General features: G+C 37.0%; 1 protein-coding gene across 2 annotated transcripts in view; it reads left to right on the forward strand.

The window, feature by feature from the left end:
- PDE1A (phosphodiesterase 1A) overlaps positions 1 to 24,746 on the forward strand; it is a 382,834-nt gene that overhangs the window by 93,373 nt on the left and 264,715 nt on the right. Inside the window, exon 1 of one of the 2 annotated variants that reach the window (XM_064286924.1) lies at positions 2,036 to 2,468. The exons of the other annotated variant lie outside the window; for it this stretch is intronic. Within the exon in view, the coding sequence (XP_064142994.1) occupies positions 2,416 to 2,468 (53 nt within the window). The 5' untranslated portion in view covers positions 2,036 to 2,415. Of the gene's footprint in view, positions 1 to 2,035; positions 2,469 to 24,746 lie in introns of those variants that run through there. 2 annotated transcript variants of the gene reach the window in all.

Raw genomic sequence — 24,746 nt, forward strand, 5'->3', positions numbered from 1 at the left:
CCTGGTGGCACAGTGGTTAAGTGGTGAGCTGCTGATCAAAAGGTTGACAGTTCAAATCCACCAGCCACTCCCTGGAAACCCTATGAGGCAGTTCTCTGTCTTACGGGGTTGCTATGTGTTGGAATTGACTCTACGGCAACGGGGCTTTTTTTTAAATATAAATGTATAATAGCTACATGAATATATTATATAATAACCTGTTGGCATCAAGTCAATTTCGACTCATAGGGACCCTATTGGGCAGAGTAGAACTGTCCCATAGGGTTTCCAAGGAGCGCCTGATGGATTTGAACTGCTGACCTTTTAGTTAGCAGCCATAGCTCTTAACCACTATGCCATCAGGGTTTCCAAATACATATGTAATATAAAATTATCTTCCTTTTGTTTGTTTGTAAGTATACATAAAAAAAGTAGATTCTGGACTATTAGGCATCATGATTTCTATGCTAGTTTCTTCACAAGAGGCAGGCTAATCATATTTAAAATAACACAATGGTATCATTAAACCTGGGAAGAAATTTATATTTCAATTAATATCATACCTCATTTTACAATCAAGGAAACAAGCTCAGAAAGCTCAAGAAATTTGCTTGCAATGGCTTAGCATGTTCATGGTAGAAGTAAAACTAGTTGGCATCAAGTCGATTCTGACTCATGGTGACCCTGTGTTTACAGAGTAGAACTGTATTCCAGTTCTACTGGAATTTTCAAGGTGATGGCCTTTCAGAAAGAGATCACCAGACTTTTGTTCTGAGGCACCTCTGGGTGGTTTCAAACTGACCTTTGGTTAGAAGTCACATGCTTAACCATTCGTGCCATACAGGGACTCCAGGAGAAGGACTAGAACCCATTCACTCTTATTTTCGTTCAGTGCTCTCTCAGATTTCTTCTATTTCTTGGTGTGTTAGAACTGCTTAATAAAATTGCTGATATCCTTTCACTTATGCTCTCCTTCTGTAACTCATATAAAAAAATAGGAGGAAAAAATAGAAAGGTTTTCTTACTTCTATGGAAGAATTTGGAGAGCCTCCAAATTTACAGATTGCAACCATATAGATGATATCCCCCTTATGTCACTAAAAAAAAAAAAGCACTAGATCCTCATTTTTTGGCTCATTCAACTAAGGGCGTATCTGTTACTCAGTTTTTTTTTCTTTTATTACATGTAGTTATGACATGTAGATACTTAAAATATCTTCATCATGCTTTAAGATGGTTTATTTTATTATAAACCACACCTCTGCTTGGAATCTCATGACATTATTGAGTGAGTAGGAATTTTGTTAGTGATTCAGATACAGGAAAATCTCCAAAATAAGTGACATTAAAACCTGAGGTTTTGCCAGATCTGTAACCAGAACAAGAGTTCCTGAAGTGTAGGTAAACGTCTTCCAAAGAAAACAATTTTTAATATCAATTTATTTTTTAGCCATTTACAACTTCTCTGTTATACCTGCTGTCTGTTTTTGTATATTTAAATCTAATCATATAACATAAAAACCTTAGGCTCCCAGACAGCTTTTGAGGCTTTTAAAAAGTGTGTGTGTTGCCATCATTTTTTTTGCAGTCTCCCTTCTTTGCTGGAAAACCACATGTGGGTACAGACATCTAGGTACAGTGTCGCCAAGAGGATTGAGCAATTTTTGTTTTCCTAACTTTTGGAGCTCTGGCCAGCTTCACATGAGCTTCTATCTGTTCAAATGGTATCTTTGACTTCAGGCACGTGTAGGTTATTAGGTCATGAGTGCCAAAAATGATGAGACGTCTCCACACTTCATCCAGCATGCATAAAAGCTAGATTATAAAGTAATTCTAATCTCTTGAAGGGGAGCCAGCCATGCAGCCCGAGCCCATCTTTCTTCATCAATGTGTATACAGTTCTTATTTTAACAGAACAAACTTGCAGAGGGTACTCACATGGGACTGCTAAGCCAGCTGTCCAACTTTTATTTTGAAGAAGAAGAGTTGAGCCTCAGAACAGCCTGTTTTAAAGACAGGGAGGGACTTAGCCTTTCGGAGCTTGACCAGCATGTGGAGGGAGTGCTCTCATGGCTCCAAAAATTTAGGCAGCTTCTACCTGGGTGTCACTCGGGGTAGGGAGTTTTCTATTTGTTTTGCTCTGTTTCTGAGGGTCCCGTGCAATTCTCTTGCCCGGATCAACGTGACTCTTGGTTTTTGCACACCCTGCTCTGTGGGGGAGTGCCCCACCGTGCCTGTCTTATGTGGCCTCTATGGACACACTGCTCAGCTGGCAGCGAGCAGGGAAGTTTTCTCCCAGCACCCAAAAAGAGAAAGAGGAAACTACTTTTCCTTTCTGGGCTCCTTGAAGCACAATAGAGCAGAATAAACTTCCACTTTCCCTCCCTGGATTTTTCTGGAGTGGTTTCCAGGAAGAAGTTAAACCTTCACCTTTAAATGGATGACCATGTCACAATCAGGAAGAAACATCTCCAAAGACCCATCTTTAGGTAAGTAATGCTGTATTCCAGGTGGCTCCAGGGCTGTCAGGAACAGTAGTTTCTCGTCTTCATCCTTAACTTGGGAATTCTTGCACTAAGCTACAGCAAAGTAATAAGAGTACCTAAAGTGTAGCTTTACATCTAGCAAAGCAGTCTTTTTATTTTTTCTTTAATGAAACTCTTTGCACAAGCTCTTATCAACTCCTCAAAATATATTTTAAAAACATCTCAGCTATTAAAGCACATGAATGACATGGCACTGGAAAAACTTTTGAAACCTTGTGCGATCCCTAGCTCTTCTCGATGGTGCCATTGCCCTCTAAATGGGAAACACTGATCTTGGTTTTTTGAACTGAATATACTCAGGAGGCAGTGATTTAGTGCTGTGAATGCTACACCTTTCTGGAGTAATGGGTAGGGGGAGAAATTTGAACTTGTTTGCTACTGTTCTAGGGTGTACATTTTATACCTAGCTCAGAATTGTCAGAATAGCAGTTAAAGAAGGAAGAGGCCAATGGGAGAGATTTTTCACAGTGGTGGAGTCTGTGGATTGATTCTGTGGTGGAAGCTATGGCTAGGCAAGATGGAGATTCAGTATAACGGATTGAGTTAAGGTTTTGTTTTGGGGGGAGGGATATTCTTTCTTTAAGAGAGCAGCAAGTTCTTCATTGACTCTAACTCTTGATTCTTTAACGCTACCTCTTGTGTACTTTAAAATTCTTAATTCCAAATTCCGAATTGTAAAATAGCTGGAAAATATATGCAATTTCTGCCTTTAAAACATAAGATAAAAAATTTACATATCAATTTTGTGTTTCTCACAAAATAATATTTTCCACATAGTTGTGACACTACAGGCCCAATACGAAATGTTACAGTCAAGTTGCAGCTACCAATTGTTGATCTAGAATTAACTACAGGATAATAGAAGTTTATGGATGGAATTCCTGACATTTGGTGGCTGTTATATAATAAGAGTGGATCTCAAGGAGTGTGATTATATAAAATGTGGCCTTTTTATGTATGAACTAAGCATTTGCATAGCATTATTTATAACAACAATATGTTTTTGAATAAATAAAGTGCTAGATTAAATCTGCTTTAAAACCTTCCTTTGGAGAAACAACCAGAAAATCCACAATGACTCCTAAAACGTGGGCTCACTTCTCATTTTTCCTGACAAGTTCTCCCAACCCTATGTAGCTCTCTCTATTTTCCCCCAATTATGTCTATGACTTCAGAAAGGCATGATAGTTGGACAAAAGACTCTGAAGCCCACCCCACTGTGGCACCATTCAAAGAGGACATCTCTATAGCAGGGTGGGAAGGCAGGGTTGTGTTGGATCCAGCCAGATCCCCTTAGGCATCATCTGAAGTGTGTTGCCCAACTGGGGAACTGTTGGGATTGAATCAGGTGGTCCTTCACTACTGGTCTCTGCCAAATTATCATCCCTTCCCGATCAATTATATGCTCAGATGCTACTCAGAGTTGCAATTCCCTTCTATTCTGTTTCTATTCTTTTTTAGATAAAGAACAGATCCTTTATGGAAGTTGAATCCTTTGGTCAGATAATTAGAATAAAATTTGGTAAATTCAAATGATTGGTTCATGATCCTGGTAATGTAGAAGAGTGAATGCAACTACCAAAGAGATCATACTTTCAACCAGGCAACTGTTTGAAGAAAGTGTAGAAATGGGTCACTAACTGAAAATAGCTTCAGGCTAGATGTTGAGCGGGATTGGCCTGTTGGTACGGTGACAGCTGGATTTGCTTTTTCAGGGTCTGATGATTGTGATGAGTAGAAAAGGGAGGTAGAAAGTGTATTAAAAAAGGATAAAAATGACTAGGCATAATTACTCAGAGAAAGTTTTTGGCCAATCTTCAATAAAATACAGCATGGACTTCCTAATATCTAGTTTTGCTTTAGAGCAGGCTGGAAGGTGGTTTATACTGGCCTTTGGCTCCTTTAACTCTTACACCCCGCTTCGTTTTCTTTGTCAACCTCTTTTCCTGGATACCCTGTCCCTTTAGGCTTTCCCTGGACTGTCCAGTGTCTTGCATTAAGGTATCTTATTCAGGCCTACTCTTTCTGGTTGGAGGCGCATGTAACAGGCCTTTCCTTTCAATACATACTTATTTGCACACCACTGCCTAAGGTCCTTGCACACTGGTTCTCAATCCACTTGGTAAACAGATCTGTGCGAGTCTGTCCCATATGTGTTAGCGGGGCAATTTATAAGTTGAGCAGAAATTTTGTGAATATATTTTATCTATTTGGAAACATTTCATTTTAAATTTTAGGCATTAAGACAGATAAGTCCAGGGTTTTTTTTCTTTTTTAAATATCTGACATACTGATACTCCTCCAAATTTCTGTATTTAGGGCTACTTTTGCCTACAGTTGAACCCATAGCATTAATTCAATTCACCAAGCCTTCTCTGATTGATCACAAGTGTCTATTTACTGTGCTAGGACACTTGGGAGCTCAGACATGGAAAAAAATCCTTATCTCTGCCCTCACATGACATATCACCTCGTATATACCCTAAATAAGAACTGTACAAGGCAGACTATGGGTACCACAACGGAGATAATACTGTCCTAGGAGGTTTCAGTAGAAAAGACAAATTTCAGTAATACCTTTTTTTGACACTTAACTGAGGGAACTGAGAGCAAGGTTTTTTTTTTTTTTAATTCCATCTTTGAGAATGTCTACTACAATGATGATTTCCAGTCCTCTCACAGAGCTAGGTTATCAAATCTATTTTTTAAAAAATCTTTTTTGGAAATTTTTGATATGCATTTTCACACCAGGTCTGTGAGGCAAGGAATAGAGGCAAAGTTTTTTTATGGCATAGGTGGACGCTTATATTATTGATTTCATGCACATCATATTGAACTTCGAGACCCATGAGAATGTTCAACCCTGAATACATACAAATGGTGCATCTTACACCACTTCGTGATTCTGCCTGCCAACACCCCTGCTGCTCTGACTCACGTAGCAGGAAGACGATGATCTCTCCACTCAGGTTTTATCATTTTTGAGAAAGGGAACACTTTCACAAAAGTTTATTGATTTTTTTTAATCAACAACACTGAACATTGTTTTTTAGCACTTACAAAAGAACTCAAGGTAAAATCGCATCAATCTGTAAAATTTAAGGTGTGAATCAACACTTAATTTCCGAGACGTTCTATCTGTACATTTCTTTAGGCTTTAAAAACCTGTTTTTTCTTTATTACCAGAGAGTTTTATACCTGAATCAAAATAATTAATTTTTTTATGTAAGTGGGTTCATCAATTTAAGTCTTAATATTATGCTTGTGCCTTTTATCAAGTCATAATACATTCAAATGAAGTACTTCATGTAACTTCCATAAAACAATTGCTGAAGATAGTTCCATCTTCTTTCTTACTCATATTGCTTAGTAAGATTTCTATTTTTCCATGTGATAAATCAAACTTGGACTTTAATACCAAGAAAAATTTGTTTCTTTTAATAAAATTGCATCAATGAACATAATCCTGATCTGAATTTCGCTTCCTTGAAGAGTTTAAGTCTGGGTTCAAGTCCCCCTACTTGATTCAATATTCGATTGTATCAAGTTCTATTTTATGTACATCTTTTCCTGTTTGTTGCTTCATATTCTTTTTAGAAGCAGGTAGGGAATGAAATCAATAAAAAATTAAATCAATTGAAATAATTCTTATATGTTAAACCCTGTTTAGCATTCTTTGAAACTGGCACCTTTTTGAACCTCTTTCAGGGTTCCAAAATGGATAAGTTATTTTTGTGGTGATTTTCCACTAGAGGTAACTAAAACGCCATAAACAAAATCATGCAAATGGTTCCTTATCAGCCATAGACTTGAGCACTGGTCTGTGCAGCCAGGACCTGAGACAATAAAGTGCAAGTCGAATGGTTGCCAGAGCCCAAGACTAATGAAATCGTATTGGGTTCTTCACAGCATTTGGAACACACTGTTTCTTCTCTTTCTGTCTTTTCAAAATATTGTTTTTACAACTATCTGCTAGTGAAGGAATTGTGAGTGTGTTTTTGGCAGGCATATCCTATTCACACAGAGATGCAGAAAGAAGTAGAATGAAATTAAAAAAAAAGCCTAGGAAAAGAAAGGCAAATCCTAATTTTGTTTGTGGACCTAATGGAGATCAATGGTTGGTAACCTACTGCTGTGTTTGAATTGTAACTTCAAGGTTCATGGTCTCTGCGTTATAGAAAAATATCATAAAGTATTTGTTAAAATTGTAAACCTTTTAGAGTGCGACAAATCTTATTCCCACGTTTAAGCTCAGTGTGTTAATATTCATGTCATAGATGAACCAAAAGTTATTGACATGCAGGGGCCACAAGGTGTTTCAGATTTCTATACATTAATGAGGTGTCTAGCACCTGACTGATTCACCAATTTATGGTAGTTTACTAGGCAAAGTTTCTAAATAGATTCAATTATTATGATGTTTCAGGTCCATTTTTCCACAGTATTTTGGGGGACAATAAAACACCTGAACAAACAATGTAAAATGTAAAGTCACTTAAAAATGTAAAAAAATTGTAGTACATTGCTAGATATTGGCATTTTTGTTTCACAAGTGTTTAAATACTTATGATATTCTTTGATTGACTCCTCTCTTAACCCTTACCTCTCCCCAGAATATATACTTTAGACAGAAATATGATTTAGTGCAAAATCATCAGTGAAAAAAAACTACCTAGAAAAAATTAACTATGAACTGCTGAAGTAATATAATATATTCAGTATCCTTTCTTTTTTATGTAATTAGTTTCCTCAGAGCAAAAGGTCTAAGCAACTAAATTCTGAAATATAACTTTTTATTCTATCTATGAAAAAAAATTTTTTTTTATACCAGTTTTGGGCTGTAAGTTGGAAGTGGTTATGAAATTCATTAAAAAGAGAGTGAGGGAATTTACCTTCAAGTTTGACATAGATTCAAGTTTTAATTAAATCTAACTAATAATTTTAATGTAAATTGTGATTAACTGACAGAACAAAGCAATTATATTCAATTATATTTAGGTCACCCTCCCTTGCTATGAAAGTGAAAACTACTTCTGGAAGGTAGATCGAAATGAATTCAAAGTTTATGATACTGTAGTACAGCATGTTAGTTAATAGAACCTATTTCATAACAGGCATACTTACTAAAAAAATTGATCTTTTTGTTGTCTAGGCCAGGATGTTATTGCTCCTGGTAAAAGGTTGTTGTATAAGTTATAGAGCAAAAAGCAGACACAAAGTGACTTTTAAAATTAGATCAAAGCAAAACAATGACCTATTTAAATATATGGCAAGTCATGTTTATCATGAAAAAAACTATCAGACATCATCCAATAGTGATAAAAGTACTCTAATTTTAAAGTGGTCAGCAAAAGTAGATAAACTGTAATTTGTTGTGTTGTCAGATAGTAGTAATTTATTGTCTTTGGAATTATTTCACCTGCAGTTAACAAAAATTTAAATTACCTCCAATGAACTTACGATCATCATTAGCAGTAGGTATTAGTATTCATTGTGACTGTTTATTGAAACCTTACCGTATATTTAGGCAAGTTACTTGCGTGTGTTTGTAGAAACTCCATTTAATGCACAATTAATTTTGGTTATGGATCCAGGAACAAGGGGCAGATTAAAGCATGTGAAAGTAACTCTTGCTCAGGAGCTACAAAAATCGTGTTTTCTAAGCTGGAACAGCTTGGTGATAAATTTGTGTTTATCTTGGCCATTGGTATGATTTAGTAATGGCTTTTCAAAGATTGAGAATGTTTGAAATTAGGACAATTAAAATCACACAGGTAAAATGATGTGCTGAGGAAAATTTAACGGTTGGATTTCATCTGGAAAAATTATATTTATTATAATCAGCTTGTTACACATAGTGTTTGGTGAAATACCATGAAAAAAAAGTCATGCTGGTGGATGCTTGTTTAAAAAATGACCTCTAGGTTTGTAGAGAAGGAATAAGTTTAAAGAACTCTGCAGTATTTATAAACCCAACCTCTCCAATTCTGCGACTGGACTTAACATAATTTTGACAGTTAGTTCTCATGGGAAAGCTTCAGTTTATTTATGTATTTGATTATGGGCACTTGGACATGAGCTCTAATTGAGGAAAATCCAACATTTCCTGAAATGGAGCTGCTGGAAGACTATGGGGCAAGTCACCATGCATTTGAAGGAACAGATGGTAATGTTTCCAGATTTGTTATCTTGTAACAATCCAAGCCTGCTCTATAAAGCCATACTCTGGCAATGGAGAAGCATTAGTTCTGAGTCAAACTGGCATTAGCTGGAGTCACTTTGGTAACATTCCAAAACCAAAACCAAACCCACTGCTGAGTCAGTTCCAACTCAGAGGAACTCTATAGGACAGAACTTCCAAAAAGGATTTCCAAGGAGCACCTGCTGGATTCAAACTGCTGACCTTATGGTTAGCAGCCAAACTCTTAACCACTATGCCACCATTAGCCTTTAGGATCTCAGAATGTTATTTTTAGAAGTGTGCATGTGTTTTTTTTTAATCAATCAAAACAGATATTTAAAAATTAATTGTATATTTGTTAGCCAATTGTTTATAAATACTGAGTTATGAGCTTTTGTCATGAAAATCATCACTTCAGCTTGAAAAATTTTAATATTTAATGTAATTCTTTTAAAGGGCAAAGAGCTTGGAACAAACTGGATAAAAACGGTAATGCCCTGGGTGGTGCAGTCATTAAGCACTCAGCTGCTAACTGAAAAGTGGGCAGTTCCAACCCAGCAGCCACGCCACAGTCTGCCTCCATAAAGTTAGAGCCTTAAAAACCTGACATGTAGGTTCACTATGAATGGGAATCGACTCCACGGCAACAGGTTTGGTATTTTTTTTTATAGGGATATATGACTTTTTAGGACCACCTGTTTGTCAGATCTCCTCTAACAAAACTTGTAAATGATTATGTCTATTCCAGAAACAACATCTCTGTGAAACTGTAACACAACCTAAGACAGAAAAAAGACTGTTGCCAATATCTGAGCCTACTAATTAAGTATTTGCTGCTCAGTCCAGCTGCGTCCAATTGTTCCTAACGCCGAGATCCCACCGCATTTTATCTGTAGCTTACTTTCTTCATTATTATAATCATTACTTGAGTAAGAGTATCAACTGTCCTACAAAACTGTAAGGTTCCTGAGGCTAGAAACAATATTAGATTGATCTTTGTATTTCCCTGACTTTTGGTAGGTGTGTTTCATAAGTAAGCACTTACCTAGTCTTCAAATTTAAGTGCCTCCAGGGACCAGGTTGGTACTATAAATGTATGAAGTAGGAAGTGCTGGAAACTGTGGTAGATGGGACACAAAGGACATTCAGATTCACATTTTTTAAAACACAGACAGACTAAATAAAATCCAGCTGCAGACTTCTAGCTGGTGACCCTTGAAATGAATGAATGATCAAATGAATAATTCGCTAGGTCCTCACAGTTATCTTCTTTCCATTTTCACAGTGAATGATGGTTTCTAAGGCTTGGCTATGAATTTTGGCATCTGTTATCCAAGAGGATTACTAGGGGCATAGGTACTTGGTTTTTGTGTTTGTTTCTTACATTAGCTAAAATCTGTATGATTTACAGCACATCTGTACTGATAATTTATATACAATTTTATAGCATTAAAGAGACAGCTAAAGAAACAAATAACTATTGACTGAATCAAATGCAAGAGAGTCAACCGCAACTTGAATTATTATTATTATCAGGGAGCTCAGTGCATATTGTCCATTCAACCTTAGGACAACTTTGACTTAGAAAGTACTTTTTAAAATGAGAATCTGTATCCGAATTACTGCAGTCTTTGATTTACAGTTCTCTTTTCTCTCAGGAGAATTGTAAGAATTCAAATGCTGTCTTTCACAGGGCAGCCCCTCAAACATTGAAGACAGCTGAGTCAGCTATTGCTGTGTAGAAATCTTCCTAGAACTTGGTGACTTAAAACGACGTGTATCTACAAGTCACCTGAGTGGTTCTGCTGATCTATGGTTGTCTCCATGGGACTCTTTCATGCATCTGTGGCCAGATGGTGGGTTTTGCTGTGGGCTGACTGGTGTAGGATGACCTTAGTTGCAGACTTGGCTCTCCTCTATAAGCCCTTTACATCCCTTCAGCAAGCTACCGTGGACATGTTATCATGGTGATAGCAGAGATCCTAGAGAGGGGGAAGTGGAAACTCACAAACACTTTTTCAAGCCTCCGATGGAGTTAAGTTTCTTCTGTCCCATTGGACAAGTCAAGTCACATGCCCAAGTTGATGTAGGAGGGAGTTACCAGTGGTTATAGATACAGGGAAGCATATACAGTTGGGGCAATTCATGCAATTAATCCACTCTGAAGGCCCTCAAGCTTTTTCTGAATCTTCTTTCCTTACTCCATTTGTAGTTCATTCAACCATTGAAGAGACAACACATAATTTAGGCCTTTATTTCACGTTGTTTAAGTTGTCTGAGTGAACAGTGAGGATAAGAAAAATAAATAAATATTAACAGAACAGTGAGGTCCAGATGACTATCATGTGGCCCATGAACCAAATATGACTCACCTGACTCAGGTTGTAGCATGCCTGAGGTTCCTGGTTTAGAAAATAAAGAAAAGTTTTACCTTCATTGCCTAACACATGAGATATTACACCCGTAATGACTGCCCACATTTTCCCAGTTCCTTTTGGATAATTGATTTAGTGCCACACTAACTGACTTGAGGAAATTAGTTATTTTAGTAGAACCCGAATATAATTACATATATTTGGTCAGTTCAAGTTATAATTCCACTACAAGTATGACATGAAAAGTGTTATAATAAATCTTCCATAGGCATTTGAATTACAGTTGAGTCACCTGCATAATGTGCATTCTCTTGGGATATATGACTATTTAAAAAAATATATTTTTTATGGGATAGATTTATGAGACTGTGGTCAATTACTGAACCCACCCCAAACATCACTATTATGAGTAAATGTTTTTATAAAAGCCACAGATTATAAACCTCTCTTTTAATTTGGTGATTCACAAAATGAATCGGTTTACTATCAACATTAGAATTCCCACTTATAAAACAAAACAAAAACAAAAAGGCCATAACCTCAGAGATTCAGATTCAGCAGGTCTGAGGCAGAAAGCTTTGCTATACTTCTACGTGCCCCCCAGTTTATGTTGATTCATAGCTAGATTTGTGAACCACTTTCCTCAATGATAAAATTTATATACAAATAGGAATGGGATAGTAGAGTAATTTGAAAAACTTTTTATAAGATCAGCATCACCATTGGAACTATAAGCCACGATTTTTATTTTATTTTTTCATTCAAAAAATTTTCTTGGGAACAGGGAGAGAGCTAAATTTCTCTGAAAAATCTTAAACCTGTTTTCGGGATTAAGGTCTGTAAGCTACAGAAATAAACTACCGTGTGCTCTAAAGCTGTGGTTTTCAACCTTGGCTGGGTATTAGACTTACAGGGAAACTTTTAAAAATCCTAGTATGCAGATCATAGCTCAGGTCAATTATGTCAAAATCCCTGGGCGAGACATAGGCTATGGTATTTTTTAAGCTCCCTAGATATTTCTAATGTAGTCAAGTTTGAGCACTACTGCCCTAAGGAGAAGCACATATGAAGTGCAGTGACAGAAGAGTAAGGGGAAGGTTTGCATTCTGGCCAGGGCCATTGGAGAAGACTTTGAGGGAGAAATATTTGAGGGTGAACATTGAACATTGAGAAAAGTGCGTAGGATTTTAACAGGCAAGTGGCAAAAAAAGGAAAGAACCTTCAGGAAGATGTCATAGCATGAGCAAAGCCATGGGACTATGAAAGTGCATGAAGTGTTTGCTCCTGGAATAGGGAGAATTTCTGATTGGCCAGCGCAGAGCTGTGCCTCTGTGTGTATAGGCATGTGCAACTGAAAGCGTGCTTAAGGCTAGAGAGTCAAGGGCTGTAGAACATTCATTCTGTTAAAAAGAAAAAAAAGGAAAGAAAAGAAAAACCTTTTTCCAGATTCCTCCAAATTTGAACTAAAATGCAGCCAGGTAACTCAGGACAACTTGTTCAGTGACATGCAGATGGCTGCACTGGCACCCATGTGGTCTGATGTTACAATTGACAAATCTGATGAACTGAACTCTCAGGGCTGGCATTTCCGAAATCCTATTCCATCACAGAGCGTCAGTCTACTGAGACACTCTGAACAAAAAGCATCAGATGAGTTTGGGAAGTGTTGCCTCTCATACTCATTCCCTTCTTAGGAACTTAGCATAGTAGATTTTTTGCAGTAAAGCATGTTTGTTTATTCTAATATTCCCCCAGACATACTCTATTTCTGCATAATGCTTATTAATATCTGTAGAAATTATCGCGTCTCTGATTATTTCTTATTTACGTTACCTGGAAGGTAGCCAGAAACCCTGTTGGTGTAGTGGTTAAGTGCTACGACTGCTAACCAAGAGGTCGGTAGTTCAAATCTGCCAGGCGCTCCTTGGAAACTCTGTGGGGCAGTTCTACTCTGTCCTGTAGGGTCGCTATGAGTTGGAATCTACTCGACGGCACTGGGTTTTGGTTTTGTTTGGAAGGTAGCCTGACCCCAAGAAAATTCTCTATAGTTAACATTTTTTATTTCCTCTTAGAGGAGTTCAGCAAAGTTGCCTCATTGAGACAGTAGTTAATGTTTTGTTACATAACTGAGATGGTAATGAGTTTAAAAAAAAGGAAGAAGGAATATTTTGAAAAGATTGAGAAACGATGAACAATGTCACATAATTGAAACAGCCTAGGGTAAATTAAGATGTAACAGATGGGAGTTCTGTGTGGATCATCACACCCCGGTGTCATTGTACACACAAGTTTGGCAGCATTGTGCCTCGCTCATGTGTTCTTTTCCCCCTTGTTTCATACTGAAGAGATTTTTTTTTTAAATAGTATTTCCCTAAATTCATAGTTAATGAAAAGCAGACAGTTCAAAATCTGCAAATAATGCCATTTTGAATAATGATGGTTTACACTTGGGGAGAATTACATATGAAGAGTTTGTATTTATTTTTTTACATCTGTTATACAATCTGTTGACACACTCTCCAGTGTGATAGAAATAAAACTCTGCAGATCCCCTTTCATAGATGAAGAAATTGAGGCTCACGGGGTCACAGAGAGAGGAAGACATTTAAGAGTACTGATGTTGAGAACAAGCAGATAGCTTGCCATTGCAGACTGCACCTTCATAACTGATGATGTTCGGAGACCTTAATGCTCATTCCAGACCAGCCAGATGACCCTCCCTCTAAGTATAAGGCATTCTCACTAGGCAAGGAAATGATTTGCATCACTTTTTTAGATTATATTTTTAGCTACTCAGAATATGTAATATTCTGGGTTTCCATGAAAATTTTATTTTCTAGAGGTCAACAGAAGAAAAACCATAACTGAGCAAAGCTAAATTACTATGTGCTCTTGGGCCGCATGCTTTACTGTGATGACTGCATAAACACAGACTTGACACGTACATGTGATGCACTTACCTGGAATTTTAGAAACATGCCCTGTTACATAAAGGACTGTCTTCAGAAGAAGTAAAGAAAGTGGGGGGAAAATAAAGATAAAGCTTAGCCTGTTGCTCTGAAAGTGTCTCTAAACAGAAGAGATTTGTTGCTCTTGTAATATAAACAGTGTTACTAGGAGCAGAGAGACCCTTGTAGATCCTGAAGGATGTGCTGCTAGGATATGCAAGACCAGGACTAGATTCAGGATTTGATTTAACTAATAAAATGATTAAAACATAATTGGATAGTAGCCATCCTATGAATCTATTTCTCCAGGCATAATTTTCCTTAAATTTCCTAATACCCCAAAAGGTGGAAATTTGCTGTTTTATTTTAATGTACTTTAGACAATTCTTGAGTGTCATAAAACTTTCATGTCTTGTTTTAAAATATTTTATTTTGTTTTTTTCCCCTAAAATTTTATAGTAATAATAATAATTTATTTTTTAGAAGGGAAAAAAATCCCACATTCTCTTAAGAGAACAATATAATGCCTTTACAAGGCTGTTTTCTCTACTGAGAATCAAATGTCTAGAAAATCTTTAGTAAAGGCAATATATTTTATGTGGTACAGAGTAGTAAAGGTGTAATTTGTTTTAAATGCATTCCATTTATATAGTAGGCCCATAATTTCATGGTGTTTGGTTTCATAATTATCCATACAAAATTCGTGCTTATTTAAAAGATGGAAAATGCCTTCTGATTGCAATCCAAGGAGCTGACAAACTGTACCAAACAACCATTGACCTACATATTATATAAAAGTTCGTGTCGATATTTGTGTACCAGATTTTAGACACACTGATGTAGAAGTTAGACTGGTGAAACCGAACAGTTTTGATCACTGTGTATAATCTGGATAATTTGCTCCGCTTTATCCTTCTTCCTACCTACAAACACCATGTTTTCTTCTCCTTATTAACCCAATTGGCAGTATTTAGCTTAACTCATCCATTTAATGGAGGTTATGTCAGCACTGTTCTGGTGAAGGATCCTAGCTTGCATCAGGTTTTTCTTTTCTAGGTTTAGATATCTAGATAACAATGATTGTTATTCCCTCCCACTCTCTGATCTTTTCTTTCTTCCTCTTCTGCCAGACACTGCAATGCTTAGCATTTCCTATATGAGAACAATTTGCTTTATGTGCAGAAAACTAGTATTTATGCCAGTGAGTGTATTATCCTGAAGAGTTCTACCTATGTCTGTAAACATTAGGACATTCAAGGATACACCTCAGAACTATAAGCTTAAATCTGAAGAGGCCGGGGTGTCAGAACTCCTAGATGGATAATTGATTCTGGGTTGTTCCGTAAAGCTTGGAATCCCTGGGAAGGATCTGAAACTTCGCATTTAAGACCCAACTCAGACTAGAATGCTTAGGTAGATACCTCATAACCTAGTGAGTTAGTTGAAAGTGTCCATTATAAAATAATCTACCCTTAGCTCTTCTACTCCTTCAAGTTACAATTCAATTTCTGTTCTTTCCATTTAGCAGTCTTTAAAATATAGACTTTTTGCTGCTTCCACATCCTCTGATTAACTTTTCCAGTTCTTTGCAAAACTATCTCTTCTCATCATCTCAGTTATCTTCCTTGCTAGGTGATTCCTAAATCTACATTTGCAGCTTTCAGCTCTGTCCTTAGTGACAATTTACATTTCTTCCCATCTCTTAGACACCCTTACCTGGATGACCTGATGATGCCTGATGTTAACTGATCCCAAAGAATTATTGTAAGTTTATTCTATAGGAAGAAGTTCAGGAGCATCTGTGTATGTGTCTATCCAGACTTTGTTCCTTGCAACCCTAGAGTCACATGAGGCTTAATATATGCACACACATATGTGCACAAAGGAATAATACAGGATTTCCCAGAACTTTATTGCATTTATGTTAAATGTAAATATTTAAGAAGAAGATATTTATTGCTTCCTAAGTTGACAGTAGAACCCTCTTTGTGCTGAACATCGATAAACATATCAAAGCCTCTGGTAAACTCTTGTTTGAGGAATTGTGCTTTAAGCCTGCTTCGTTGATAGCTGTTAAGGAAAGCATAAAACATCTCCTTGTATGTCTAGTCCTCTAGTCACTGAAACATGAAATTTCAGTTATTTTTGGTATCTCTCTGCTTGTTGTCTTCCATAAAACAGCAATTGTCAAGTCCTTTCAATTTCATCCTTAGAAAATTTCTTTCCTTTTTCCCTCGTGCGTCTTCACTTCAAAGCCTTTTTCACTCCCATCTAAATTTTTTCTTTTACTGTGCTTTAAGTAAAAGTTTACAGTTCAAGTCAGTTTCTCATACAAAAACTTACACAGACGTTGTTATGTGACCTAGTTGCTCTCCCTACAATGTGACAGCACACTCCTCCTCTCCACCCTGTATTTCCCATGTTCATTCAGCCAGCTCCTGTCCCCCTCTGCCTTCTCATCTTGCCTCCAGACAGGAGCTGCCCACATCGTCTCATATGTCTGCTTGAGCCAAGAAACTTACTCCTCACCAGTATCATTATGTGTCTTATAGTCCAGTCTAATCTTTGAAGAGTTGGCTTCAGGAATGGTTTTAGTTTTGGGCTAATGGAGAGTCTGGGGACCATGACCTCTGGGGATCCTCCAGTCTCAGTCAGACCATTAAGTCTGGTCTTTTTACTAGAGTTTGCGGTCTGCATCCCACTTTTCTCCTGCTCCATTAGGGATTCTCTGTTGTATTCCCTGTCAGGGTAGTCATTGGTGGTAGCCAGGCACCACCTAGTTCTTCTGGTCTCAGGCTGATGGACTCTCTGGTTTATGTGGCCCTTTCTGTCTCTTGGGCTCATATTTTTCTTCTGTCTTTGGTGTTACTCATTCTCCTTTGCTCCAGGTGGGTTAGAACCAATTGATCCATCTTAGATGGCCACTTGCTAGCTTTTAAATCCCCAGATGCCACTCACCCAAGTGGGATGTAAAACATTCTCTTAATATACTTTGTTATGCCAATTGACCTTGATGCTCCCTAAACTGTAGTCCCCAGACCCTTGAAGTGCTTGGTTGTATTCAGGAAACTTCTTAGTTTTTTGTTTAGTCCAGTTGTGCTGACTTACCCTGTATTGTGTCATTTAAAATTTTAGATTTTTCAAATCAGGTTTCTAATCTCTAGGCCCCCTTCCATAATTCCTTTTTTCTAGAGTTATCAGATTAGTTTTTCAAGCTCTGCCATGGTCATGTCACTTCCTTCTTCCATTATTTGCAATGACTCTTCATTTTCTACCAAGTGAAGCACCGATTCTCCTAGCATCCAGGCACTTCCGCCCACTCTGTATCTACCTTATCTCTTGTTTCTTTTTGTAAGTCTTACGTTATAGTCATTTGGGATGACTTGTTATTTTTTTTTTCTTTACTTTTTTTTTTTTTTAAACCATAGCCAGTCAGTTTAGAGCATAGGAAAATCAATTTCTTCCAAACAGGTTCTCTGCCACCGCCATGGGTGCTTACTTAAGAAGGTGCCAATAATGTGTTTGGTGACACGTATGTGACAAGGTGGAGTGCAAACCTAGGATAAGCTGCGTATTTGTGGCTGTGGTTGTTAATTTACTGTCTGCATCCTTGGCTAATATTTTCAATGAAAAGTATGTTAGAGACGGCAGGGGGGTGAAATCCTTTCCATCAGTCCTATAAATGACCCATTTTAGCCATCCCTCTACTTTCGATACCCTACCACATTTTAAATAGTACAACTTCCTAAAACAGTAGCAGTAGGAAACCATCTTACACTTGTTGTTATCTCCTGTTTCCCTTCAGGAGCCTTTGCCAGTCTGCTTCAGTGCTTCTCCATCTCCTGTCTGAACTAGTCCCTCTCCTCATCCACACTTCAAGTCCTAGTTCAAATGCCACTACCTTCATGAAACGTTCTTGATTCTCCCAGCCAGGATAGGCTTTGAATGGTGGTAACACTTTATTTGCAACCCTGTGTTTCTCAGCATATTTCTCAGAAACTTGTGCGTTATTTTGTGGATATCCTATCTTTCGTAGTGTGGACATGGCTGGCGGGAGTGAAAATATGTATGGTGACTTTGGAAAACTGTAGTATTTACTGAAGCTGAACATATGTACTCCCAGAAATTCCTAGGTATACACCGAACAGAAGTGTACACATATTGTGCATTCATCAAGGGCCTGTACAAGCATGTTCTTAGAAACACTGTTCATAATAGCTCCAAGCAAGAAACCACCCAAATGGTCATCAACAGTAAAAGGGAGGAATTAATTATGTGAAATACTATAAAGAAATGAGAAAGAATGAATCATATCTACATGCAACCAAATGTACAAACATCACTAATACTGAATGAAAGAAGCCAGACACAAAAGAGTGTATACTGTATGATTTCATTTCTTTAAGGTTTAAGAAAGGAGCCCTGGTAGAGCAGTGGTTAAGTGCTTGGCCGCTAACCAAAACACTGGCAGTCTGAACCCACCAGCCACCCTGCCAGAAAAAAACCCGAAAACCAAACCTATTGCTGTCGAGTTGATTTCAATTCATAGTGACCCTATAGGACAGGGTAGAACTGCCCCATAGTGTTTCCAGGAAGTAGCTGGTAGATTTGAACTGACAACCCTTTTGGTCAGCAGCCGAGCTCTTAACTGCCAAAGAAAGACATGGCAATCTGCTTCTGTAAAGATTACAGCCTTGAAAACCCTATGGGGCAGTTCTACTCAGTCCTGTAGGGTCTCTGTGAGTCAGAATTGACTCTATGGCAATGCGGTAAGTTTAAGAACCAGCAAAACTAATGTAGGTGTTAGAAGTCAGGCTAGTGGTTACACTTGGAAACCCTTGAAGGGAACGATGAGGGGGAGGAGGGGGCCTCTGAGGTATTGGCAAATTCTGTTTTTTTTTTTTTTTTTTAATCTGGCTTCTAGTTATGTGGATCTCTTTCATTTGTGAAAATTCATCTAGGTGACACTATGATTTGTGTAATTTTCAGCATGAATATTTTATTTCAGTAAAAAGTTAGAAAAAAAGTAAAGATGCCTCTGTTTGGGTGAAGACACTCAAACATTCCAAATTAACTACTGCCTGCACACAAAGTTTCAGAGGAAACCTGATGGAAGTTTGACCCAAGTGGCTTTGACCCAAGATACACTTCGTAAATGGCCCTGGCATGGCATGGATAGGAATGAACAAATTGCAACCGTATATTTTCTGAGGCCTGTTAATAGAAACTTGTCAAAAAAAAAAAATGAGTAAATGTGGAGGACAATTAGAAGTTCATGAGCATACATTTAATTTTTAAATCCTCAAGGCTTATGTCTTGCAAGTTTTATTGTTCTTCATTTTTAATGAAAGTGATTGTACTATCCTCATAAAGTAAAATTTGTGAAATGACAATACTTTACAGACTGACACAGATCATTCAAACCTAGCTCTGTTTTTCTATTATGTAGTCAACTAATAATTTACTATGATACTTATATGTTCATTAGAGAGACACTCCCACATTCGTATTTAGATTGCTTATCATCTTTGTTATAGTTGGGAATGATTCCATCTCAAGATGCAGGTTTTTTTAAATAATAAATTGCACCCTAATTAGATGTTTATTCATAGTTTCAAACTGTGAGTGCCTTTTAAAACTTATAAAGTCCCTGGGTAGTAAAAAAAAATTTTTTTTTTTTTTTTACAAATGGTTAAATGCTCAGCTCTTAATTGAAAGGCTGGCAATTTGAATCCACCAAGAGGCACCTTGGAAGAAAGACCTGGTGATCTACTTTCAAAAGGTCACAGCCATTGAAAACCTTATGGAGCACAGTTCTACTGTGTGGCACAGATGCTGTTGCCATGAGTTAAATTTGACTTGACAGCAATTGTTTTTGTTATTGTTTTATTCATTATAAAATTTTAGAATTTTTTCATAAATGTATTCTTATATGAATTGAGAACTCATTTTTCATTTATGTCTTATCAGAGACATCTTATGAAATACCTACTCTGGGATGGAAGAAAGCAAGAAAATACATTTGTTATTTTGAACTCTTTATAATGAAAATTATTGTTCTTACTATTGATTGTGATTTGACTAATTATTAGATTTAAATATCTGTCATGAAGGAAGAAACATCATATTTAATTTATATTAATATTTTTACTGATAAACCATATGGCAATTATAATTTTAGCATTTCTCACCACTGCAGCTGAGTGTAATTGAGTTAGATCAACAAGATTGGAAGTTCATCAAGCAAAGAGATTTTGACTTTGTTTACCCTCCTGTCATACCCAGTAATCCTTCCATTAATTTAGCTATCATGAATGCAAGGGTAAGTGAAAGTCATCCAAAGACCTACCAGGAAATTCTAATCAGTATCAGTGATAAAACATTTGTCAAGAGTCCTGTGTTGGTCCAAGTTCTAAACACTTGCTTGTTTTTATGGATATTTTATAGCACCTTGTAAGTTCCACTTGAAGTAATTATCATGATTCATAATTATATACTTTCTTTTATGAGTTACTTTGTGTGTGTCTCTCCCACTAGAATAGAAGGTCCATGTTTACAGCCTGGGCACTGAGTTTTCTCACCTAGTATCTCCAGTGTCTCCCACAGTATCTCCAACATGGGTACTAGATAAATATTTGTTGAATAAATTGTTGTTAGATGTCATTGAGTCAGTTCTGACTCATAGCAACCTTGTGTATAACAGAGTGAAATATTGGCTGGTCCTGCACCATCTTCATCACAGTTGCTATGTTTGAGCCCATTGTTGCAGCCACTGTGTCAGTTCATCTCATTGAGCCTGGTGTCCTCCTCCAGGGACTGATCCTCCTGATAACATTTCCAAAGTAAGGGAGACGAAGTCTTTCCATCCTTACTTCTAAGAAACATTCTGATTGTACTTTCTTTCAAGATAAATTTGTTTGTTCTTTTGGCAGTCCATTGTATATTCAGTATTCTTTGCCAACACCATAATTCAAATGCATCCATAACCTTAGTGATTTTTTTTAGAGGCTCGGGTCTTTTCTTACCGGTTATGTAATAAATTGTGAACCCGATATTTGAGATTAACCATTGATGCCATCACTCCATTCTGATGGATTTTCTAGCAGATTGTTTACAATTTAGGAGTGGAGCTGGAGCCAAATTTAGGAGACGCTTGAAGAAAGGTCCCAATGAGGAAGGGGAAAGAGAAGGTTATATTTCAAAGAAGAGAGTGTGAAAAGCAAAGGCAAGAGGGCTAAAGAAAGAAACTAGAGAAATGCCCAGTGTCGGGAGGAAGGAGGAGAGTTAGAGAAGAATGAAGGAAATCAACGGAGAGTTTCAGAGCTGCAACTCAACTTTGACTCATAATGAAGATGGAGCAAAGGAGGCCTGTGTTGTGTCTCTGCTCAGGCCTCTAGCTGGGAGACAAATTGCATTGACTTTCTGGGCTTCAGTTTTTGCTCTATAAGTTGAGAGACTTGGCTTCTAATGGATTTCCCGGTTCCCTTCTAGAAACATTTCTGTGAGAATGAGCAAAGGCCATAAGACTTGATTTCTTTGCTGGCAACATTTAAGTTTGACCTTTATAAGAATGGAAGAAAGTACGTAGTTTGCGAAGGATCAGCAGGTGTTGATCATTTATTTAAATGATTTGTAAGAAACTAGGTTGTTAGCAGAGAACACCCTGTATGTTAATTTTAAATGGTGTTTTAGAAACAAAGCAAAATCCATCCTTTTTATTCCACCCTTACCACAGGTAATTACTACCCAAGGAACCTTGAAATATATAGGGATCTGAATCAGATGGCAGGCCCAGGGCTGTGGCTAAGGGATAATCATGGCAGTTAGCATTTAATGAGGGCCTATTATGTGAAGGTTCTTTTTTAATTTGTTATGTATGAGTGTATGCCATTCTAATAAGTCTTTTTCAGATTTGAGAAATTGGGAAAGTGAAGCTCAGAGGGATTAACTAACTTGTTCAAGGCCACACAGCTCATAAATAGCAGAGCCAGGATTCAAGCCCACATCTACCTAACTGTAAAACCCGTGCTCTTCCCGGCACATTGTGCTGTCTCCAAATATCTGAGAGTGATAGACTGAGTGAATTAAAGGTGTTTGGGTAGTCACTGCCTTTTATCCATTGACAAGTAATTTAAAAAAATTATTATTTTTATGTAAATTGATTGCTTAAAACCATTGGCATGCTAAGTGTGGGGTAGTGGGAGCAATTCTTTGAGTATAGACAATAAGGGCTAATATTTTCTATACAGACCTTAGAAGTGGTAATGACCAACTAAAAGTTTGTATTAGGCCCTGTCAGCAATTCTAAACAATATCAGTGATAAAATACTTGTTGAGAGTCCTGTGTTGGTCCAAATCCCAAACAATTGCTACACTTGCTGTTGAGTTGTTGGCTATCTATCTGTATATGTATATGTGTATGCATATGTCTATTACTTATTCTTTAATAAATATTATTTTCTACGTGGAGATCATTTGGGGAAGTTCCTGCAGGTACAAACTCAACTACATACATTCATTTCAAGAGTAAGAGGTCAAGTTCTGATTTTTGGTCACGGTGCTATCATTGTTTATTTAATACATATTGCTTAGAATGAGTTGGAGAAGGCAAAAAGTGTGCTTGAAACAAACTTAAATGATTCAGAACAATTATAAACTTAGGAAGCTTTTACCAGTTATAACACAAATTTATGCTGACTTTTCTGGTGAAGATATTTTAGTGGTGATTTTTCAACTACAGAGACATTTGAAAGTTGATTCTGAAAAACAAAGACAAACATTTTACTGTGGAATGCAATTTTGTAAATCTGCCAAACTTATCTTTAAGCTTCTTCTTATATATTTGTATATCTGTTGCTTCATGTGAAAGAAACATTTTGAATTTAAAATTATAAAAAGTTCGCTTTGAACAACTCTGCATGAAGACAGATGACAACTCCGGCTGTACTATCTACTAACAAGAGTATGTGAGGAAGATACAATTTTGACAAATCATTGAAAAATATGTAGAATTTAAGGCTTGAAAACAGAAACAGATGTTATCGATCATAGTGACCGAACAACATGTAGGTATACTTTTGTTTCCTTTTTATAAAAGATACATTAATATAATTAAAAAAGCATCAATCTACTCTTTTTTCGAACATCTGTAATATTTACTTATATTTTTATACTGGCGTACTGGCGCAAGTTTACCTAAAGAAAATATTTACTGTCTGCATTTCCTTTGTAGCCTTTCTTATTATTTGTTTCATTTCAGATTATTTCTGAGATTACTTTTGTCATACAGATAAGAGGGGTGTTGAAAGATGACCTGCGTCAGGTATACTATATGCCAGATGCACCATTGCCTAAAGCTAGAGCTATATTTTATAAAATTTTCTCGGGTGATTGTGGGAAATAACTTTTTTTATTTCTTTGTGTCTACCAGATTTCTGAGCATGGCAGTGACATAATACATATTTGTTGAATGAAAAAACAAATGATGAATGAATAATAAACAGACGCTTAAAATATGCCATGTTTAGTCAACTAGCATTACTGGAAATCTACATTTTTACTGTAAGCCGCAAAACCTAAAAATAATTTGACTGTTAATCAAAACTACTTGTGTAGCTTTACTATGCTGACAGTGAAAACTGTTAAATAAATGTAGTACACTTGAGAACGTTTGAGGCTTGAGCCTCTAAAAATACTTTGTAAACGGTTTTGAAATTTCTTGTCTGGTTTGGACCTTTGTTTTCTCATATGTAAAATGGGGATAATAATAGTAGTGCTATATTATAGAGCTGAAGTGTGAAAATACAATGAGATAATATATAGACAAGGAGACCTGGTGGTGCAGTAGCTAAGTGCTCAGCTGCTACCCGAAAGGTCAGCAGCTAACCAAAAGTTTGGCAGTTCGAACCCACCAGCTGCTCCGTGGGAGAAAGGTATAGCAGTCTGCTTCCATAAAGATTACAGCCTTGGAAACCCTATGGGCAGTTTTACTCTGTCCCATTGTGTTGCTGTGAGTCAAAACTGACTCTATGGCACACATCAACAACGATATACAGGTAGTGCATTACACAGTGCTAAGCATATTCTAAACATTTTAAACAATAACTATCATCACATGGAAAATTTGAATATTTTGGGAAAATTACATTCACCCTAAATGAGTCTGTAAACCTTTTAATTTGAGGAGAATGTATAGGTAATTATTCTATTTTTAAGATATTTTTTAGGGCACTATAGTTATTGGCAGAAATCAGTGAAAGCTAGAAAATGATGAAAATTGGGAAGGAATAAACACAGTGGGAGAAAGGAATCAAATCTTCCATGAGAGGCATATTTACTTCTTCCTGAAAGCTAAGATTATGTCAGGACTACTTGACAAAATCCTGTCTAGTACTTGGTCCCATGAAATGCAAAGTTTCACTGCCCCTGGCAGCACTGTAGTGTTAGACTTCGTATTCCTTTCAGTATCAGCTAAGCGCTCTTGCCCTCCTTATACAGATGATACTGGAGAGAGTCGAAAAATAACATTCATTTAAATTCTTAGTTTTCTGTGCACTCGTGTTATCACAGGGAAGGTGGTAGCTCTGACTCGTGTGTGTGTGTGTGTTAAAACAGAAAAACACTCTTCCAGTGATGCTGTTGCCATCACTCAACATAGCTGGGTCACTATGTACTGTCACTAAGTGGTGCAATTCAGTCTGTTGCTGTTTGGATATTA

This window comes from Loxodonta africana, chromosome 6 (assembly GCF_030014295.1).
Source record: "Loxodonta africana isolate mLoxAfr1 chromosome 6, mLoxAfr1.hap2, whole genome shotgun sequence".
NCBI classification, from domain to species: domain Eukaryota; kingdom Metazoa; phylum Chordata; class Mammalia; order Proboscidea; family Elephantidae; genus Loxodonta; species Loxodonta africana.